The sequence below is a fragment of the Aspergillus tubingensis genome (genome assembly GCF_013340325.1).
Source record: "Aspergillus tubingensis WU-2223L DNA, scaffold_6, whole genome shotgun sequence".
In the NCBI taxonomy this organism is placed as follows: Eukaryota; Fungi; Ascomycota; class Eurotiomycetes; order Eurotiales; family Aspergillaceae; genus Aspergillus; species Aspergillus tubingensis.
In genome coordinates this window covers 3,151,765-3,171,835 of record NW_023336280.1, presented here as the reverse complement: position 1 = coordinate 3,171,835, position 20,071 = coordinate 3,151,765, and the positions used below count along the sequence as shown (strand labels likewise).

Sequence of the window (20,071 nt, the reverse complement as noted above, 5' to 3'; positions counted from 1 at the left end):
ATTGTCTTTCTAGGATGTAGCCCCGACCGTCATTGGCTATCAGAATGCTGTTACTGAGATGGCTCGGATATCTAGCAAGCCTTCGTGACTAAAAGCCGTGTACGGCTTTCAATATCTGCTTAGCTGCATTCAGGCCAGCATGGCTAAAAATGGATCTCCCGAGTCCCGCGGTCTTGAGGCACACTCTGCGATGAAACTAGACTCCCACGGTCCCTCGCGATGCGGCCAGGAGCGAAGAATTCCCAATGCACGCGCGCGTATAAGGGGTTCGCGGCATCTTGTCGCAACGAAGGAGAGAGGGAGAATAACGCCCATGTCAAGACATACGCTAGGGCGATTAGCAAAGCTAGCGATAATAACTTCTGTAAGGGAGAGGATGTGTTCGAAAGAGGGATTGTAGAAGTCTAAAACATCGTGTTCGTTTCCTAGTAAGGAGATATTCACAACAATGGAAAGGACTTGTTGGTGTAGCTGCATGGTGTGCAAACTTCGCTGCGCGTTGTGGCTGAGCTGGTGGTAGGAAGATATGCAAAATAATTCAAGTGCAATGGCGAATCGGTTCAGTCGGGAAGAGAGCTCGAACTGTATATCGGAAAGTTGGCCATAGTTGAGGCTTATCTCTTCCTGGGAAAGGCGGGAGGTGAATAGATGAAATTGAAAAATCTCGCCCATCAATGGTTCAAACGTCAGCCGTGCATCGAGGAGGCTGTAGAAAAGCCTATCATCAAGAACTGGGGTTCCAGGGTTGGGGCTCTTCGAAGATTGCGGTTTTATTGGCTCCTCAATGCCAAAATAGGTAGATTGGACCTTCAGGGAGGCAAGTGATTCGCCTAGACATTGCCCGAAGACAGAGCTGAAAGCGGCAGTTGCTGCCGTCAAGGACTGGTCGTCCTCTAGTATTCGAAGCCCGTTCTTCATGTGTAACTTAGCAGTATCATTCTGTCCGCGCATCCATTCAGTCATAATGAACAGTACACAGCACACTAGCATGATGTCGCGGAATCCTGGGTCCTGAGAGGCCGATCGCGAGTTCAACCATTTGTACGCTCGCCCGCATTGGTCGAGAGCAAAACGCTGTAAGGCACTATCTAGGTTGTTCTTGTTAACTGGTATCCCTCGAGCTTCATAGTCCGCATAGACAGCACTAAACGCAACAAGTGCATGAAAAGCAGCCGGCTCAACTTGGCTAAGTTGGAGGACAAGCCGTTGCCACAGAACGCAATCGAAGTAGGCGACTATTGATGGTCCTATTCGGTTCTGGAAGAACGAGATACAGCGTTGTTCATCGGAAGTCAACTTCCAACCAAAGCGATGAGCAATATCAGGTACTAACTCGGTCAATGTGGCGGTAGTTCTTCGGTTTGGTAGTCGCTCTGCGTCATATCCGTCACACTTTCTACCCGTGGATGTGCAGCGCTGGCACATTCCTGGAGTTTCATCACACTTAACATGGCGCAATCTGTAGAAAATTAGATGGTGTCTGAGTTGGGCCGTTAAGGCTTACTGACCTACAGGTTCGACAACCTGTCTTGCTCTTTTTACTGGATTTTCTCGTTCGACGGCTCCTATCCATGGCTATTCAATATTTCGCTAGGTCGTAAGATGGACATTTGAGGGTGTGGGTGCAACAAGTGGTTGAAGTACCTGAGGCAGAAGGAGCTAGTGATTAGCGCTAGACGCCGGGCAGCGCATTTGGGGGCAGCAATCCATCGTGGAAGTCTTTTATGACCACCGTTTTTGGCATGCACCAATAGAATCCGAAGCACAGAATTTTCCTTAAGGTCAAACAATGAGCCCCTCTCATCGCCTTCGAATTACATTATCTTGCTCGACCATGTCCTATCACGTCCAACAATTGCAGTGTCGTCCCGCTTGGCCCCAATTCTGGACAGCTTGGCTTAATAATGCGCTAGCACGTTCATGAGTTTTTTTTTTTTTTTTTTTTTTTTTTTTTTTTTTGCCGTTGGTAATTGTCCAAGCCTCTGAGTCAAACATTTATAGCCATTGCCCATTGACGTAGGACTTTCTCGCGTTGACCCAAGAATATATCACGACAACTGAAAAAGATATCTATCCACGAGACTCGCCTATGATGGTGATGTTTCTGCCACGAGGTCAGATTCCTTCCCACCCAAAACCGGGTAGTTGTTGGTGATTTTGCTTCCTGTTTATACTTCGTACACCATATGGGGGGATGGATTTGTATAGCCTCATTTAGTCACCTTCGTCAAGTATATACTCAGTCTCATCAGAAGTATTGTAGTGGACTGAGACCCACGGCAAATCACCGGGACACCCGCGCCGCACAGACGCACTCCACCAGAGCCAGACGGAAATTATTTGGCGTTTATTTTCTGGGTGCCATTGGAAACGAGGTATGGATAGAGGAGCGATCACTTCATTAATAGTTCCTGGGACATTCCCAACCTGATAATATAGCCGAGAGAAAAGAGAAGCGGCGAGAGTACTTAGCAACAGTTTCCCAGCTAGCGGAAAGCCACCCGCTCAGCATTGAGGAGCGAGTTAGCGTGAGGCACCCCTGCAACTCGCCGTAGAAAAAGTAAAGGAGTGGCTGCCGAACAATGCGACATACAACCTTTATCCCTGCATCAAGAGATCGAGTATGACAATGATCAAATAGGTACTATACACTTTCCATCTTTTGAAAGCCTCAACAACATCAATTATATCCTAACCGCAACACAAGCCGAATCTCAACTTCCCGCGGATAAACAGAAATGTACCCAAATGCCAGCTAAAATCTGACCGGGCCAGCGCACGGTGGTGATCAACAAGATAATATCTACAACAAATTCCTACCCCACCACCATTACAATCCAAGAATAATAATCCAGATTTCTCTCTTTTCATAATCCAAAAACTCCGACATCGACATAATGTCTTCTCCAACCCCCAACCCCAAAACAATCCCCCTCCCAGGCCACTTCCCCAACACCATCTCCGACGCCCAGCGCGTCTTCAACGTTCTCCAAATTGGAGGCATCGCCATCGTCCCCACAGAAGTCGGCTACGGCCTCCTAGCCTCCTCCGTCGAGGCGATCGAGCGATCCTTCGCCGCGAAACAACGCCGTCCAGGACACGCCCACGGTCTGATTGGATCGTACGAGCTGCATCATGAGCTGCACGTTCTCGATGCGGAGAGGTTCAACATGACCCGCATTCTCACTCAAGACCTCGACATGGGTTTAGGCATCGTGGCTCCGTACAGACCAGACCACCCTATTCTGGCGAAATTCACCCCGAAAACACTAGCCAATGTGGTCAAGGATGACACGATTGCGATGTTCGTGGGTGGGGGTTCATTGTTGCGGGAGATCTGTAGGCTGAATTATGAGGCTGGGCAGGTTATGGTGGGGTCTAGTGCGAATTTAAGTGGGAGGGGGCAGAAGTTTCGTGTGGAGGATATTGAGGAGGAGATTTTGGAGGTTGCGGATTTGATTGTGGATTATGGGTTGCAGAGATATCATGTTTATGGGAGGGCGTCGATTGTGATGGATTTTGGGGAGATGAGGGTGCTTAGGATGGGGTCGTGTTATGAGTTGTTTAGGGAGAGGATGCGTAGGTTTTGGGGGGTGGAGTTGCCGGAGGATCCGGTTTATAAGACTTAATGGTGAGGGTGGCTAGGGTGTATATAGACGGGGGAATAGAAGGAAGAATGGGCAGGCCGTGAGTCAATAGAATGTAATATTCGCCAAATCGTCCATATGTCTTCCTCCAGCAACAGTCTTTAGATATAATTCGACAAGCCAAAATGCAAGCCCGTACCGGCGCCTAATATTCAACAGAACGTGAAAGGCGAGCAATGGGTATTTGCAGCCCCGGATAACTTCAATATGCTAGACCGAACCATGCAAGCGAACCAATAGCCTCCCTCCAGCGGGTGAAGCAGTGAAGGTATCATAGAGACGCATATCCTCCTCGGTCATGCTACTATCGATCTCCCCATCGAATCGAAGGAAGAAAGCCGCAACTAATTTATTGAGCTCCATTTGAGCCAAGCTTTCATCGTCAGCACGTATTAGAGTATCTGGCAGATTTTAGAGTCACTCACTTCAAACCTATGCATTTTCTGGGGCCCATAGAGAACGGCGCCAGTGCCTCTTTCTGCAACGCCTCGTTCTCCGTCTCTAGCCAGCGCTCAGGTCGGAATTCTTGAGCGTCAGGGAAAGCTTTCTCATCGAAATGAATTGTCCGATTTTGTGCGCCCACAACTGTCTGCTTTCTGTAAGTATCATGATGTGGAGGTAGATGATAAGTGTAACTGACCCCTTTGGGAATTGGTACACCTGCAATAGTTGTGTCCTTGACTACGGTGCGAGGTAGGATGGCAATAGCAGCGGGATAGCGACGGAATGTCTCTGAAATAACCGCTTGAAGATACGGCAAAGAAGAGCACGTCTGGCAACGGTTTAGTCAACTGGAAAGTGATTGAATACAGATAATACATACCCGATGGTCCGGCATATTAGTAGCATCTGGGAACGCTTCTCTCAATTCCGCCTTGAGCCGGGTCACAACATCTGGCTTACGCAGACATGCCCAGAGAAGAAATGTGAACGTATTAGCGGTGGTGCCGCTTCCTGCGAACCTGGATTAACCGTCAGAAGAAGTCAACTCTATATGATGGAGATCAACATACATCCCGCCCATGCATTCCTCTGCCAACTCCGAGTTGGTCAAGGGTCTTCCGAGGAAGGCATCTTCGTCACCATTCAGTGCCGCTCGTAGAAACGGAGTCTTAGTGCCCCTTTCACGGCTCCTCTTAATCAAGTTGACCGAATACTATGATCTTCAGCTCCCGTTGATAGCTCAGCAACTATTCTAGTAAATTTCACTCACGTTCTTCCAGGCTTGGACTTTCCTGAAGTAGTCACCCACATACCCTGGAACATATACTCCCCATCGGTCTAATTGCGGGAGGAACTCTTTCTTTGTGGAGGTCAATTTGTGATACGAGGGAGCACTTTTCAACACTTACGTAGATATAGGTCGGCTTCCAGGCCTGGAGATAGGCCATTACCTCATGGCTTCTTCCTGAGGTAACCTGGCCTGGATCCTCGTCGAACATCAGGTGGTCTATGCCGCATTATATCAGTGAAGTGTGATAACCAAAGCCAGGAATTCTGCACTCACACACCACATCAAAGGCAAGCCAGTGGAGCCAGGGGTAAACATCAATAGGACCATCAGTTGACCGTGCCTTCCATTGTTTGAGAACCATATCAATCTTGTTGGAGATATGGGGCTCGAACTCTAGCATGGCTGCCTGCGAGTATCCCCGCGCGAAAAGCTTCCGTCGCTGCCGATGCGCCTGCACATCCCTTGGTTCGATTAGTACTTGGCCTGCACACATGCTGTCGGACCTACCGAGTGGAGAAAAGATGGTTCTCATGGAAAACAGTCTTCGCCCGCTGGATATAACAATTAACCCCTCTTGAATCGCATATATAGTGTCATGGGTCTTACGTAGAAGGTTTCCTCTTTGACCAATGCAAGCGAGGTGTAAATAGCTCGTGCAGCGGCAGGCTCAGCGAACGACAACTCGTTTGGCCCAATTCGCACTACCGGTCCGTACTTGAGATGAGCCTCGTGAATTCGGTCAGACTTTCGGCCAGTCCGATTCCCAATCCTGCTCCATAGCTTGGAGACTTTTGCAAGTGGTGGTCCAGGAAAGCTGCGGAGAGGATGGAAAAAGAGATTGTAGCATGTGAGGGCTATAAGGTAGCCCGGAACGGAGAAGGCAAGTACCAGGTACAACATCTTCTATGAAACCTCTGCAGCTTGACCGAGTACCACACTCTACAAGTATGCTATGTAGCCAACCATGGTGACCGTTGACCTTTAAATCTTGGACGGATAGCTCGGCATACTGCCCCTCGCTTCCCCAACTGACCCATCGACTATGAAAACCAACTCTCACTGCATGATTTAGTTCTTGATCGACCATAGCATGGCTTGGTATGGGAGTGGGGTACGTTACACCAATTACAGCTAGATGATTCGGAGTTGAGACGCCTAATGAAGCTTACCCCGCTCGTTGACGAAGCCAATCGCGCGGGTTCGATTCGTACAGGGCCCTGCACTTGCCAAGTAGTAGCCGCCTGTCCGTTGCCAGTATGTGTCGCGGTGGTGTATATAACCGGAAGCATAGAGAACACTACTATCTTCAAAATTACTATAAGCCGGCAGCCATCGTGTACCTGCTTGTCTTTGGTTATCTTAACGATGGTGCGAATTCACCCCTGAACGGCAAGGTTATTCGCATCCACCTCGCTACTCCGGCGTTGAACTAGTGCTTTGAAGCCATCGTTGGGATAAGATATGCCTCAGCGACGATTCAATATATTTTCAGAAGTTGGGACTCACTTTGATTCTGCGGTCATACGGGTGGGGGAAGGACAGCAGGTGTGTAGCTTTTCAGCTACCATTTTGTTCCAGTGGTACTATTCTCTCTAACTAATGGAAGGTCTGTTTAAATAAGTATACCAAATAACATTGAGTTTCACCTGTCAGGATATCGGATATGCCACGGACCAGAACCGAGTTGGACGAGGTAACACAACGTCATGATGACTGAAGAGACGACAATATAAACCAGTAACTATATAGATAGGTTTGTGCTCCATCCGTCAGCCATTCACTCTACCCCATCAATCACATTTATAACGAACAACAATCTGTAGTGAGGGCTTAGCATTGTGCCAGATACTCAACAACAATCATGTCTGCAACAGGTGGCCAACCACCGACCGTCATCTCGGCAACCCAAACACCAGAAGAAGAGGCACGTATACTATTCAGTAACAGTCCCCTATGTGTCACTCCTAACAAATTAATCACCATATGTAGGCCAATCTCAATATCGCAAAAGAATACATGTCAATTGCCTACTCACCAACCCAGAACAAAGGTGCCGAGTCCGTGCGCCACCTGTGCACTCCGGACAGCTGGTTTTGGAGTCCCTCTACTTTTCCTGGATGTTCGACGCCCATGGACTACGCCGACTCGCACGCCCATGTCATGGCGTCGGTCAATGATCTGCATATTGTTCGCTATGACCAGGCGTGGGCAAAGGATGGACATGTGCTACTGCGATATACGGCTGAAGGATCGCATGCGGGGAAGCCGTATAAAGGAATTGAGAGATCGGATCCACCACGGAAAGCGAGATGGAGCGCTGCTGCTATCTTTGATGTTCAAGATGGCAAGATCAAAAGCTTCACGAAGGATTGGGACCAGAAGGTGATGCAGGTATGTTGCTGGCCATTGTGGGTGGTATGCCGCTGTGGGGCAGTAGCTGATAAGGACCGATGATGCAGATCCAGCTTGGGTGGGCGCCGGTGCAAGAATCGGATGATCCGAGGTGGAATCGAGGAATGTTGGCCGACCCGGAGAAAGCCAGGAAGGCGAAATAGTATGAATCTTCTATGGTGCATTTATGGGATGCGATTTTGTCTATCTTGTGCGTTCGTCAAAATTATGTCTGTGAATTTCTCAGTCTTAGTCTACTACGCTTTGTACGATCAAATTGGACATGGAGGGAATAATTAAATGGCGCTTTTAGTACTTTTGTGGAACTGCAGTAGACGAATCAGCATCCTTATCGCCAGCATTCAGTCCACATCAATCTATAAATGGGGCCATAACTGACACCTGAGGCAGAAGGACCAACATTATCTCCAACGCGCCTTCCTATCCTGGGAATCTAACAGCACTGGCGGTGAGGGCGGGCGAGCTATGACGTGCCGCTCTCGGGGCCACCCTCTGGCCCCCTCTGTTTTCTCCGTCAACAAACCTCCAAAACAGTCCATCTCTACCACGGTACTCCTACAATTCTCCCTAATTCACACGTTCGGAAGTCGAACATCCTCATAGCCATGTTTCTCAACACTGGCCTTTCCCGAAAAGTTCTCAAACCGTATGTCGCCGAATTTCTCGGAACGGCTCTCCTGATCGTCATCGGCGATGGCGTCGTCGCTCAGTGTCTCCTTTCCGACTACCAGTACGGCACTTGGCTCTCGATCAACATTGCCTGGGCCGCAGCTGTCTGCATCTCAGGCTACCTTTCCGACCCCGGTCCAACTATCAACCCAGCTGTGACTATCTGCATGGCTCTCGTCCGTCCCACTCCCGGACAATGGCGTAAACTTCCCGGCAAACTCTTTGCTCAGTTCCTTGGTGGCTTTGTCGGTGCCGCCATTGTGTATATCAACTACCGCTCCGCCATCAAAGACTGGGACCCTGAGTTCACCATTCCTGGCGGCTCGATCCTGAGTCCCCGTGGACATCACTCTGCCGGTATCTTTTCGACTTACCCTGCTGCATTCTTCGAGTCGAATTGGGAGGCCGCATTCTCGGAGTTGCTCGGGTCTGCAGTCTTGATGTTTGGTATTCTGAGCATCTCGGATCCGGTCAATGCGATCAGATTCCATTCGCCTCAGGTGACAGTGTTCTTCCTGCTCACTGCTATTGGAGCTGCGTTGGGCTGGCAGACTGGCTATGTAGGTTCTTCCAATTACTGGTTCTTATCAGTATATCAAAGCTAACTCTACAGGCTATCAACCCCGCGAGAGATTTCGGTCCTAGACTGTTCTCTGCTTTCATCTATGGCAGAGAAGTCTTTACCGCGGCCAACTATTATTTCGTTGTGCCTATCTTCGCTCCTATTGTCGGTTGTATCGTCGGTGCTGCCACTTACGACTCCTTCCTCTATGAGGGAGACGGGTCGCGCATCACCGACGCTCTGGACAATGTCGAGGATCGCGATGGCGCTCTGCGGTTGCACTAAGCTACGTTGCTACCCGTGGCTGATAAGCTTTACTGAAAGACGATACTGGCTGAATAGAGGGTCTTGATATGACCGCTTTTCTCTTCAAGACGACTGACGAAGATATGTACAACGACACAAGGCTGGGTTTTATGGGCAATTGTAGCCCTGGACTGTTTGACATGAATATTAGGATGACGGTGGCGACAGATGTACGATGGTATACAGTATATATTTCCTCATTCTTATTCGATCGATGTTATGCGTTTCATTATTAGTTTATGCCATGATGGCTATGGTGCTAGCCAATGCAGTGTGACAGAGTTCAACGAGCTTAATAAAGCTGAGGAGATTATCTTAGGCTTCAACTTATTTACTCAAACCTCCCAAACTCCCCCCTTAAATATTCTAATACGTTACCATTCCATTTATAATGTCATGCCCGATTCGCCGGCCACGTGAATATGTTCAAGATGTTTATGACCAAAGCTATTACATTCTATACCCCAGAGAAAACTTTTCGACAGCGCCACAGCCGAACCGTCTGCAGTTCGATACTACAATGAATCCAGATATGTGTCTTTCCCCCCAAGCTTGCCCACGGACCCCGCCCATCATGGCCAGGATCCTCACATCTGCATAGCTGACATGGGACTATGTTATTGGTTCCGAAGAGCAGGGTCGTCTCGGCCAATCGTAGCTTTGGCCGCTGTGAGTATTTGCAGCACGAGACGCAACGCTAGCTGTACCACTCACAGATCCCTCAAACCTGTGCAATTGGAAGCTGTGGCCAGCAAGACTTCCCCGGGGTACTCGTGGTTGGGATTTTTGAGGCAAGATACTCATATGCCAGACTACCACGGATGCTATAATAATGAGAGGCTTTTGTCAAACAACTTTATTAAATATTTGTTTATTTTCGCAGTGAGTTTGGAGATCTCTGGGAATATTGGGATCGATTACTGTGTAGAGTACCTCGGATGGTGGTGATGAGCGGAGCCGGAGCTGGTGCGGAGACCATCTAATGAGCCAGAGTGTCTCAGAACATCACCTCCCATCCCAGGTACAACGGAAGTGGGTGTCCTGAACCTTCCACGTAACGGTCCTCTCAACCATCCCAAAAGCTGGTCCACAACATCGTGGGGTGTGAGTGGCAGACAATGTGCGACCGGTGGATGGTGAACCCACCGAGAATTTCTCCGCACGAGCGTCGATGAATGAGATGTAGCAGAGACTGCCCCGCGGTGCCCATCAATCGAGGGGCAGATCAGCCAATTTCCTGCGCCCCTCTGACCTCTTGAGCTCCTGATAAGGACACGACAGCTCCTTCTCTCACCAACGTTCCGAACACACCAAAAACCACCTAAACAACCAGCATAATGGCCAAATCCGCCTCCCAGATTCACCGCGCCTGGTGGAAGGAATGCTCCGTTTATCAGATCTGGCCTGCTTCATATAAGGATTCGAACGATGATGGCATCGGTGACATTCCCGGAATCATTTCCAAGCTGGACTATATTAAGAATATAGGTGTGGACATTGTTTGGTTGTGTCCTTCATACAAATCGCCCCAGGTGGACATGGGCTATGATATTGCCGATTACTACAGCATTGCGGATGAGTACGGCACGGTCGCGGATGTCGAAAAGCTCATCCAGGGGTGCCACGAGCGGGGCATGAAGCTTCTTATGGACCTTGTGGTCAACCACACTAGTGATCAGAATGAGTGGTTCAAGCAGTCGCGCAGCTCCAAGGATAATGAGTATCGCAATTGGTATGTGTGGAAGCCGGCTAGGTATGATGAGCAGGGTAATCGGCACCCGCCCAACAACTGGGTGTCGCATTTTCAGGGTGAGTCTGATGCTTTGATTGGGGTTACTCTATATTTTTAGTGGGTGTTCTGACGCACTTTGTAGGTAGTGCCTGGGAATGGGACGAGCACACGCAGGAATACTACCTCCACCTCTATGCGGTAGAACAGCCCGATCTCAATTGGGAACACCCGCCCGTCCGCAAGGCGGTTCATGATATCATGCGCTTCTGGCTAGACAAGGGCGCGGATGGATTCCGCATGGATGTCATCAACTTCGTCAGCAAAGACCAACGCTTCCCGGACGCTCCTGTGAAGGACCCTCGTACCCCTTGGCAGTGGGGAGACAAGTACTACGCCAATGGACCGAGACTGCATGAATACCTCGCAGACCTGGGTAAGATCTTGAAGGAGTATGACGCCTTCAGTGTCGGCGAGATGCCCTTCGTTAGAGATACCGAGGAGGTGCTCCGCGCTGTGCGCTACGACCGGAACGAGATCAACATGATTTTCAACTTTGAGCATGTGGACATTGACCACGGAACTTACGACAAGTTCGAGCCTGGAAGCTGGAAGCTCACTGATCTGAAGGCCTTCTTTGAGACGTGGCAGAAGTTTATGTACAACAATGATGGGTGGAATGCTCTTTACTGGGAGAACCACGATCAGCCGCGGTCGATTGATCGCTATGCACAGGCAAAGGAGGAATTCCGCACAGAGGCAGGTAAAATGCTGGCGACAGTTCTTGCGCTGCAGTCTGGTACGCCGTTTGTGTATCAGGGTCAGGAAATTGGAATGAGGAACGTCCCCATCGAGTGGGACATGAATGAGTATAAGGACATCGACTGCCTTAACCACTGGCATCGGTATGATTTCTCTTCTATACATGTCGAAACTATTTACTAATTGTTCTCAATGATAGACTTCTTAAGTACAGGCCCGATGACATCGAAGCCCAGAAGAGCGCCCGTCAAGAGTACCAGAAGAAATCCCGAGACAACGGCCGCACACCGGTGCAGTGGTCCAGCGCACCGAACGGTGGATTCACCGGCCCCAGTGCAAAGCCTTGGATGTCCGTCAACCCGGACTATGTTCGCTTCAATGCTGAAGCGCAGGTCAATGACCCAAACTCGATCTACCATTACTGGGCCGCCGTCCTTGGACTGCGCAAGAAATACCTCGACATCTTTGTTTACGGCGATTACGACTTGGTTGATAAGGACAGCCAGGAGATCTTTGCCTACTCTCGTCAGTATGAGGATCAGAAGGCTCTGGTTCTCACTAACTGGACTGAAAACACACTGGAGTGGGATGCTACCGCCAATGGCGTGAAGGGAGCCAAGGACGTCGTTTTGAACTCATATGAAAGCGCTGAAGCGGCGAAGGGGCGGTTCTCGGGACAGAAGTGGTCTCTACGCCCGTATGAAGCAGTTGTTCTGTTGGTAGAGGCTTAAATATTATGACTGAGATGGTATAAGCATAAGGGTTGGTGATATATAGTGCGGCCTTAGATGGCCGCCAAATGACCATTCTTAGTTCTCGTTATACACAGTATCCTTGAGTATTAGTCTGTCTGTGCTGGTGACTACGATAGAGCCCCATTACTACCTCGATAAACCAAACATCATTTGAGGCATATTGGGCAAGTGAAAGAGCCTCAAATTCATACCCTGTTACTATTAATAGGCCGTTTCCCAGGACACTGTGTACTACATTGACAACCATCACACGAGCTACTCGCCGCCCCGATGTTTCCTCTTGAGGGACATCAATGAAGCACTAAATATGTCCTTACGTCCAATGCAACTAGATTGTGTGTGAGCGGCTTAGCTCAACAACTCACTACATGAAAGAAGTCAAGCCCATGTTATTCATCAGACGCACCACAGATCCACATACCCAGACCATGTCCACCTCATCTCTATTCACACCTACCATTCAATCCCCCCATCAACACCATTAACCAACATGGCTGTACTACCCTTCACTATAGACTATCCCGTGTCTTAAACACCCACTCTCCATCATTTATTCACATCAACAACACTATTCAAATACCCCGATTCCCCCAGCATGATCATTACTCTCTTCCTTTCCTCATCGTCCTCCTTCCCTCCCTCTTGACCCCATAAACACCTTATCACCAAATCCTATCCTACAATCCACATCCAAAATGAACCTAACCCTCATCCTCGCCCTCCTCGCCACCCTAGCAGCCTCCATCCACGCCGACGGCCCAAGCTTCACAGACATCTGTAAGCCCACCCCAACACATCCCACCTTGTCACCAACATACTGACCGACCAGACAAACCCCAATGCCACAAGGACACCGACTGCGGAACCGGATGCTGCTACAACGGTCTCTGTCTCGCCTACTGTCTCCACAACGAGGATGACGTTCACACGGAACTAGTCCGCAGTTTCATCGATGGTAGAGCCCCCCTCCTCCACTTATCTATGCTACCATACCCACTCACTAAAACACACCCAGAATCCCGCCTCCACACAGAAGGAGACATAGACACCACCGCCCCGGTCTGCCACACGAACAGAGACTGCGGGAACGGATGCTGCTACCACGGCCTGTGTCTCGCGTATTGTCCGAATGATATGGCGAAGCGGGGCGATGGGGATGCTACTTGGCGTTAGTACCTCCTCCTCTTTGATTCCTTTGAGGGTGGGATGTGTTAGCTGACGAGAGTTGGGTATGATAGAGTCTCCTGGCAAACCGCCCAGATGCAATCGCAGGACTTGTAAGGGTGGGTGTTGCCGGAAGGGGCTTTGTACGTATTGTTATATGGATAAGAGGGATGATGGTGTTGATGAGGGGGTGTATGGGTATGATTTGGATGGTGATGTCGATTTTGATGTTGATGTTGGATTTGATGTCTACGACGATGACGGTCTCGATGTTTATGATGATACCGACGACGCAGCATCGGCACCGGAGATGCATAAGAGTGAGTCCAACCCTACTTCCTTCCGATGGCCAACCGACTAATGAGTTCAGGATACTCCATGCCTGATATCGACCTCCTCCCCACCTCAACAGACATCATCCACACCGACGGCATGTGCAGCAAGAAAACATGCAAGGGATGCTGCTGGCAGAATGTCTGCATGGCTAAGTGTCCTCGCGGTGAGCAGGATGAGGTTGTAGACGACGGTCAAGAATCCGAAGAGGCTTCTCTTGACCTCGTGGACTGGAACCTCCCACAGGTTGTCTGCAGCCGTACAGCCCCGTGCAAGGTTGGATGCTGCTGGCATGGGCTGTGTTGGGGGTTGTATCGGTGGAAAGGTAATTAAATCATATTATGAGAGAATTCGGGGGATTCGGTTGGTAAATGAGTTCAACTGGGGACGGACGAGCAAGAAGGAGTGCACTTCACTGATTGGATTTTGGTATGCTTCGGGACGAAGTAATCGGATGATGGTGCTGTAACTCAGTACTTGGTATTGGACTTGCAGTCCTCTACGAATTAATGAAGACGCATTACATGCAATCTTTTCCTTCGTACATGAGTAACTATTCCTGAAGTGTTTAACTATCGTAACCTCATATCCTTAAGATCTCTAGCATACACCCCCGATCACCATACCCCAACCTCCACTCACATCAACCAAACCCCCAGCACAACCGGAAGCAACCCCCAAACCAGTCTCGACACCGCCAAGTTCCTCACGCCCGCACTCGTCATCAACACCTTGGGCTCATACGCCGCAGGCTCCGTACTATTCCTCGTTCCATCCCAGCAATACTTCTCAAAGCACCGCTCACAAACATCCGGCACCTGGGTATTCGTCCGATCGAACGAGCGACTCAAGATCGCGCAGCCCGCGCAGGTCGGCCAATCCTCATAAGACTTCCTCGACCCGTTACCCATCGTAACCACGTTCCAGCCATTAGTGATCATCTCGTCACGCTCCGAGATCTCGTACTTGAGCTGGAAGGTCGATTTGTTCGACAACGTCGTGTATGGGTAGTTAGGGAGGTAGACGACGAGGGGAGCATGACCTGTGATGTTACTGCTATTGCAGCCGAAGAAGGTCGGACGGGTGTTCAAGCCCTGGTTGATGAAGGTGCTTTTGTCTGGAATGCTGGGGAAGGCAGTGCCGTTGCCGATGCCGGTTGAGTTGAGACTGCGTTCGTAAGTGGCCACGAGGGGACTGCCGTTTGGCCAGTTGTCTGAGGTACTGGCTGAAGAGTCAACGGCGAAGATGACGTCCACTTTGCGGGCGGGTTGAATGAGAGGATGGAGGGGAAGGTTTTGTTTGTCTTCGCCGCCGTCGACGACGTTCAGGTCCGGGGTCTTTTCGTATGAGATTGTCGCGTTGCGGTACTCGTAGAAGGGGTTGGGGGAGTAGATGGCGATGTCATCGTTGCGGTCGCCGAGTTCTTCGAGGATGCTGGCGAGGACCGTTTTGAGGGCTGATGGGATGTCGGTGGTGTTGAGCTTGAGGATGAATTGGTTGAAGAGACTGGAGGAGGTTCCCATGACGAAGCCGGCGTTGTCGAAGCCGCGGACGCATGATCGACCGGATGGGACTTCGCCGTTCTCGAAGTAGGAACCGAGGTATTCGAGGGGAGCGAAGCCGAAGATGGATGGATCGAAGCTGCCGAATTCCCAAGGGTTGAACTCGTACACGGTCGAGTTGCTGCCGATTAGGGTCTCGCCTGGGTTACGGCCGTCGGCGACGAGCAGTGGCATGGGCATGTTTCCGTTCTGGAAGTCCTGGGTCAATGCGATCGATGACCAGGTGTAGCCGGGGCCTCCGTCGGTCGCGTTGATGAGTTGGTAGGAGAGTGCGCGACCCCAGTAGTCGGTGAAGGAGGTGTTGAAGCCAGCGTCTTTCTTACCGGCCACGACCTTGGCTAGGTCGCGGTAGTACTTGGCTGTGTCCCAGGCTTGCAAGCCGTTGGTCTTGGGGCCTTTCGTGATAGAGTTCTGGAACTGCCAGACTTCGCCCTCTTTGTAGGTTTGTAGATTGGAGACGGTGGTGAAGTTGTTGATGTAGATTGAACCTAGGAGCCAACCACCTCCGGAGAGCCCGGACAGGTATGTGGCTGACTGCAGAAGACCACCGAGCTGTCCATTGTGTGTTGAGTTCTCTGTTCGACTGTCGAATGCTTTGAGTGCGCCGGCGCCGTTGGTAAGTGCTCTGTAGCCACCGCCAGATACGGCAATACCGATGTTGGGGATGTTGGTGATGTTGGACGAGTGGCTGTTGATGTATGAGACGGCGTCAAATGAGCTCATGTTGATGTGGCCGAAAAAGTCTTTCATCGCTGAGACAGTCTGCTTACGCCGCACATCGAGCCATGCTGTCTCGTTCGATGACAGGGTTGACGCGCTGCGGATTGTCGGTCTGTTTGCAGGGCAGGAAACGTTGCTCGGGGTATAACCGTCAGGAGCATTGTCCAATGCGCGAGGTGAGATGTCTGCAAATGTGAGATCGGCGGTTGTGGGAACAGCGATGCCTCCTATGAGCGGGTTAGCATGAGTTAGTGCTGCATGATGATGTTGAAGATAGGAGATATACCTTGGATATACTCCAGGGCGGCTAGAGCCGTAAAGAGTGCATTAAACTTCATGTCTGCTCTGGGTTGCACCAAGTGACACGTCTAGCATAACACAGACTCCAGTGCATGATAAATGAGGGTGCTCCGCAGGGATTTATAAGAAATTGACGAGCGGACCACACTATTAGCGCTTATTTATTACCAAAATCTCCGAGCACAAAAATGAGCTCAGAGAAATCTGAGGTGGCAGGGCCAAGCCAGGCAAGGCGCAGCATGTAGACATTGTCGGCCCTGACTTGTGCTGCCAGAGATACTACAGAAGACTTTGTTGTGATTGCATTGTGCCCCGTTCAACTAAGCTAGTGCAGAAACCCCGTCAGGGTCCATGAAACGGGGAATTCCGATTGGAGAGTGGTGTCAGGCAGCAGAATAATATTGAGGCGATCCAAAATAGTATCTTCCTGTGTGGTTTCATTGGCACCGCATAGGCTCAGCCCTACGGGGCAGCCCGCAACTCAGACCCTTCCGGGTTTCCGAACGAGGAACAATGTTTGGGTAGACCTCCGTACGAAACCTCTACAATGGCCTCTGTTGAGATATGACAGGACGTCAATGGACCAGCACAGCCACTGAGTATTTCAGTCAGCGCATATCCTGCATAAACTACAGGGTTCTCGGAGCAACAGGGCGAAATTGCTGGCTGCCAAGACTCTATCAGCAACAGGGCTGGAGTGGAGACCCTCAATTAGGCAACTGCGTCGTTCCAACGGTCTATTATGGTTCGTTTACCCCTAGTTTGATGCCATATGAAGTAATAAAAGCCGCTAGCAGGAAGTTATTGGCCGCGGCTTAACCGTTATTGGCGAAGGAACAGCAACAGACTTCCGCCAGGAAAGCCACCTGATTAGGTTCGCTACCGACACTCAGAAGCTGAACTGCACTTGGCATTGGGAAAGAACAGTTTGGATCACTACACGTAGAACTGAAGTGAAGTCATATGGATGCTATCTCTACGGTTACAAAGCAGCACACTATGGCTCAGATGACAAGTCATGCCATTAACATGGAATTACGCAGAAGCGACTAGGGAAGAGATGTGATGTTGTACAGTGAGACCTGGAATACCAGGGCGACTTTCATAACAATAGCACCAAGAGTTCAGTCTGGTATTAGGAAAAGATAGAGAATTGTGCATTCAGAGTGAATACATTTAGATGTGACATATTGGGTGATGGAGATTGAATAAGCTGCTCGTGAATGCAGCAGGGCGGTCAGATTCTGCCGAGTCCGGGGCTTTCTGGCTTCAAGCAATGATCCGCTCATCTTCCACCACTATCAATCTCCTTGTATCCGATCACCTCAGCCATGTCTCATTTTCATCCGGATGAGGCCAGGTATCCGCCTGGTCCATCTCACAGACCTATGCCCCGCCGTGACGACCGGGACGGCCGCATGTACGACGATCGTTCGCCATCCCGATCGCGCTCGCCTGGCGGTATACGCTCTCCTCCCCGCAACCAGTAGCACAGAGCGCATGCTTTCCTTGGACAAGCGTCAATTTGCTTCTTCAGATCTAGCTGTTACTAACTAAATCACATGAGAAGATCTCTCACGCTCGCCTCCCCGTGGGCCCGCGGCGGACAGAAGACCCGATTATTCCAGAGACCGAGTCGACTCCAGACCCCGTTACCGCAGTCGGGATCGCGATGACTTTCGACGGCGCTCGTCGCGCTCCCCTCCTCCGAGGCGAGGAAGACCAGCCTACCGGGATCGCGACCGTGAGGGCTATCGCTCTCCGGGATACCATAGTCGGAGCCGAAGCTACAGTCGCAGCCGCAGCCGCAGTCCTCGCCGCAACCGACAACCGCATTACGGACATGAAAGCAGAGAGGTGATGATGGATGGCCTACCGGTGGACATGGTGGAAGAAGACGTTCGACAACTCCTTTCCCTTGATTTTTGTTGTGGACTCGGAGCGGTGCTCCGCCCAACATCTTTGATGGCAAGAGGCTGAGAATGCATGTCACCGGGTTCCGGTCGACGTGGTTTACAGATTACCAACGAGTTGAAAGAGTTCTATCATGTTGAGGGTCTAGATGACGTTCGTGTCATTCGTGATCGACAGACAAGTGAGTGGGATGTAGCTTATTCCTGCTGCAGTGCTAACATGTGGCAGAGCTGTCCCGACAACTTGGATTTTTGAGGTTTCGGAATCTAAGCTTATCCCGAGCATTCGTGGAGCGCAACTTTCCTACGATCTACCTACATGGACCCAGCGCACAGGACGACCGCGGCACAAAGGTCCGCATCGCATATAGCCGTGAAAGAGAGGACCGTGCTCGTGCGAGAGCAGAGGCAGACTGGAACTGCATGATGGTATGTTTCACGGGGTTTTCTAAGCATGGAGCTAACAGATGCAGTGTGGAATTGTGAATTACTCTACTCGCCAAAAATGCTTCAGGTGTCAAGCGCCCCGGCCAGGTACGTTCACTGCGGCTTCCATCTTGTATTGCGTTTCTAATCTGATTAGATGCCGGCCCGGCTGGTCCTCCTGGGTTGCCGGCACCGAAGGTGGAAAACCATGGCGACAATGATGCTGCGCCGGAGAACCAACCCTCTCAATTCCTGCTCTTCCGTGGACTGGAACCTTCGGTAACGGAAGAGCTTCTCGCCAAAGGTGTTGCCAAGCTGTATCGTCCTGCATCTGGGAACGAGGCACCAGGCAATGGGAAGAAGGGGGCAAAGGTGGCTTCTACTACAGGTGATTCCAACCTTGGTGCCAGGGAGGGCTCCATCCGTCGCGTGTTGCTGGTGCGAGACCGTCGCAGTAACGAGAGCTGGCGCTATGGATTCGCCGAATTTGCGACTATTCAGGTAAGCATGTCGCTATTTGCTACCAAAGCTTTCTAATGCCAGACAGGATGCACAAGCTGCTATTACACGTTTGAATTCGTTCGAGAAATTCACCATATCATCCAGACCGGTTCTGGTCAGCTACATTCACGCCGGTGTATTTGTTCCGGTGCTCAATCCCACAAGCAACGAGAAATTCACATTCAGTCCTCTGAACAACCCATCGCTGAAACTTATGTACTGGGACGAAGAGGCATACGCCAATGAGCTTACGGTATCGACGGCCGAACTCGACAATCCAAAGGGAGATAAACCAGCGGGTCAATCCGATAAATCCAAGGATGCAGATAAAGCGAAGAAGCGCAAGGCGGAAGCGGCTGCCGCTGCCGGAGCGAAGAAGATGGCAGTCCCATCGCATCTGCAATTCTGGAGCAACCGTCACGCCGAGTTGCATGGAATCCAGAAGAAGGACGCGGACGAAAAGAGCACAGAGCATGGCTCAGACCGCGGAGTCTCTCCATCTGAAGCAACCGCTCCACCATCCCAATCCTATGCCGATCCCAACCGCAATTGCTGCTACTTGTGCATGCGTCAGTTCAAATCATCAGCAGAAGTTAATCGCCACGAGCGGCTCAGTCAACTCCATCGTGGAAATCTACAGGACGAAGAACTGGTAGCCAAGGCGACAGGCAAGCTCATCAAGCACGGAATCATCCCAGCACCAACTGAGTATCGTGACCGCGCACGAGAGCGGCGCAAGGCGTTCGGCTCTAAGCCCTCAGCGAAGAACCGACCCGCTCCGCCCCCGCCAAAGGAAGAGGAGCCCCCAGTACAGACCACATCAAAGGGAGCATCTCTGCTCAGCAAGATGGGATGGACGGGTGCCGGCTTGGGCGCTCAAGGCACCGGCATGACCGCGCCGATAGCCACAGAGGTATACGCCCAGGGCGTGGGTCTAGGCGCGCAAGGCAGCAAACTAGGAGACGCAACCGAAGAAGCCGGGCGCAACACGCGCAACCGGTACGACGAATTCCTGGAGAAGACGAAGCAAACAGCACGAGAACGATACGAGCAGCTAGACCGATAGCATGTACAGT

At 50.8% G+C, this 20,071-nt stretch overlaps 10 protein-coding genes across 10 annotated transcripts; 7 read left to right on the top strand and 3 right to left on the bottom strand.

The window, feature by feature from the left end:
- Window positions 1-129: 129 nt before the first annotated feature.
- On the bottom strand, window positions 130-1,573 carry AtWU_04816 (Zn(II)2Cys6 transcription factor; the record flags this gene model as incomplete). The annotated part of the gene is made up of 2 exons (XM_035499927.1): window positions 130-1,459; window positions 1,509-1,573. The coding sequence occupies 2 exons, from the start codon at window positions 1,571-1,573 to the stop codon at window positions 130-132; spliced, it is 1,395 nt and encodes a 464-aa protein (XP_035355820.1).
- Window positions 1,574-2,897: 1,324 nt separating this feature from the next.
- On the top strand, window positions 2,898-3,629 carry AtWU_04815 (L-threonylcarbamoyladenylate synthase; the record flags this gene model as incomplete). Its single annotated transcript, XM_035499926.1, has 1 exon — window positions 2,898-3,629. One exon carries the CDS (start codon window positions 2,898-2,900, stop codon window positions 3,627-3,629), a length of 732 nt encoding a protein of 243 aa, XP_035355819.1.
- Window positions 3,630-3,857: 228 nt separating this feature from the next.
- AtWU_04814 (benzoate 4-monooxygenase) lies at window positions 3,858-5,781 on the bottom strand (the record flags this gene model as incomplete). Its single annotated transcript, XM_035499925.1, has 10 exons — window positions 3,858-4,020; window positions 4,073-4,236; window positions 4,288-4,419; window positions 4,471-4,609; window positions 4,661-4,803; window positions 4,861-4,950; window positions 5,000-5,097; window positions 5,155-5,342; window positions 5,389-5,432; window positions 5,488-5,781. The coding sequence occupies 10 exons, from the start codon at window positions 5,779-5,781 to the stop codon at window positions 3,858-3,860; spliced, it is 1,455 nt and encodes a 484-aa protein (XP_035355818.1).
- A 961-nt stretch (window positions 5,782-6,742) lies between these two features.
- AtWU_04813 (SnoaL-like polyketide cyclase) lies at window positions 6,743-7,436 on the top strand (the record flags this gene model as incomplete). Its single annotated transcript, XM_035499924.1, has 3 exons — window positions 6,743-6,805; window positions 6,871-7,272; window positions 7,341-7,436. The coding sequence occupies 3 exons, from the start codon at window positions 6,743-6,745 to the stop codon at window positions 7,434-7,436; spliced, it is 561 nt and encodes a 186-aa protein (XP_035355817.1).
- A 462-nt stretch (window positions 7,437-7,898) lies between these two features.
- AtWU_04812 (glycerol uptake facilitator) lies at window positions 7,899-8,809 on the top strand (the record flags this gene model as incomplete). The annotated part of the gene is made up of 2 exons (XM_035499923.1): window positions 7,899-8,522; window positions 8,576-8,809. 2 exons carry the CDS (start codon window positions 7,899-7,901, stop codon window positions 8,807-8,809), a joined length of 858 nt encoding a protein of 285 aa, XP_035355816.1.
- A 1,358-nt stretch (window positions 8,810-10,167) lies between these two features.
- Window positions 10,168-12,052, top strand: AtWU_04811 (alpha-glucosidase; the record flags this gene model as incomplete). The annotated part of the gene is made up of 3 exons (XM_035499922.1): window positions 10,168-10,639; window positions 10,705-11,464; window positions 11,521-12,052. 3 exons carry the CDS (start codon window positions 10,168-10,170, stop codon window positions 12,050-12,052), a joined length of 1,764 nt encoding a protein of 587 aa, XP_035355815.1.
- Window positions 12,053-12,771: 719 nt separating this feature from the next.
- Window positions 12,772-13,906, top strand: AtWU_04810 (uncharacterized protein; the record flags this gene model as incomplete). The annotated part of the gene is made up of 5 exons (XM_035499921.1): window positions 12,772-12,853; window positions 12,906-13,031; window positions 13,092-13,244; window positions 13,315-13,560; window positions 13,611-13,906. 5 exons carry the CDS (start codon window positions 12,772-12,774, stop codon window positions 13,904-13,906), a joined length of 903 nt encoding a protein of 300 aa, XP_035355814.1.
- Window positions 13,907-14,211: 305 nt separating this feature from the next.
- On the bottom strand, window positions 14,212-16,193 carry AtWU_04809 (lysophospholipase Plb1; the record flags this gene model as incomplete). The annotated part of the gene is made up of 2 exons (XM_035499920.1): window positions 14,212-16,082; window positions 16,142-16,193. The coding sequence occupies 2 exons, from the start codon at window positions 16,191-16,193 to the stop codon at window positions 14,212-14,214; spliced, it is 1,923 nt and encodes a 640-aa protein (XP_035355813.1).
- Window positions 16,194-17,505: 1,312 nt separating this feature from the next.
- Window positions 17,506-18,016, top strand: AtWU_04808 (uncharacterized protein; the record flags this gene model as incomplete). Its single annotated transcript, XM_035499919.1, has 2 exons — window positions 17,506-17,616; window positions 17,726-18,016. 2 exons carry the CDS (start codon window positions 17,506-17,508, stop codon window positions 18,014-18,016), a joined length of 402 nt encoding a protein of 133 aa, XP_035355812.1.
- Window positions 18,017-18,141: 125 nt separating this feature from the next.
- Window positions 18,142-20,061, top strand: AtWU_04807 (putative G-patch domain protein; the record flags this gene model as incomplete). The annotated part of the gene is made up of 5 exons (XM_035499918.1): window positions 18,142-18,250; window positions 18,298-18,497; window positions 18,542-18,602; window positions 18,652-18,995; window positions 19,042-20,061. The coding sequence occupies 5 exons, from the start codon at window positions 18,142-18,144 to the stop codon at window positions 20,059-20,061; spliced, it is 1,734 nt and encodes a 577-aa protein (XP_035355811.1).
- Window positions 20,062-20,071: the final 10 nt, after the last annotated feature.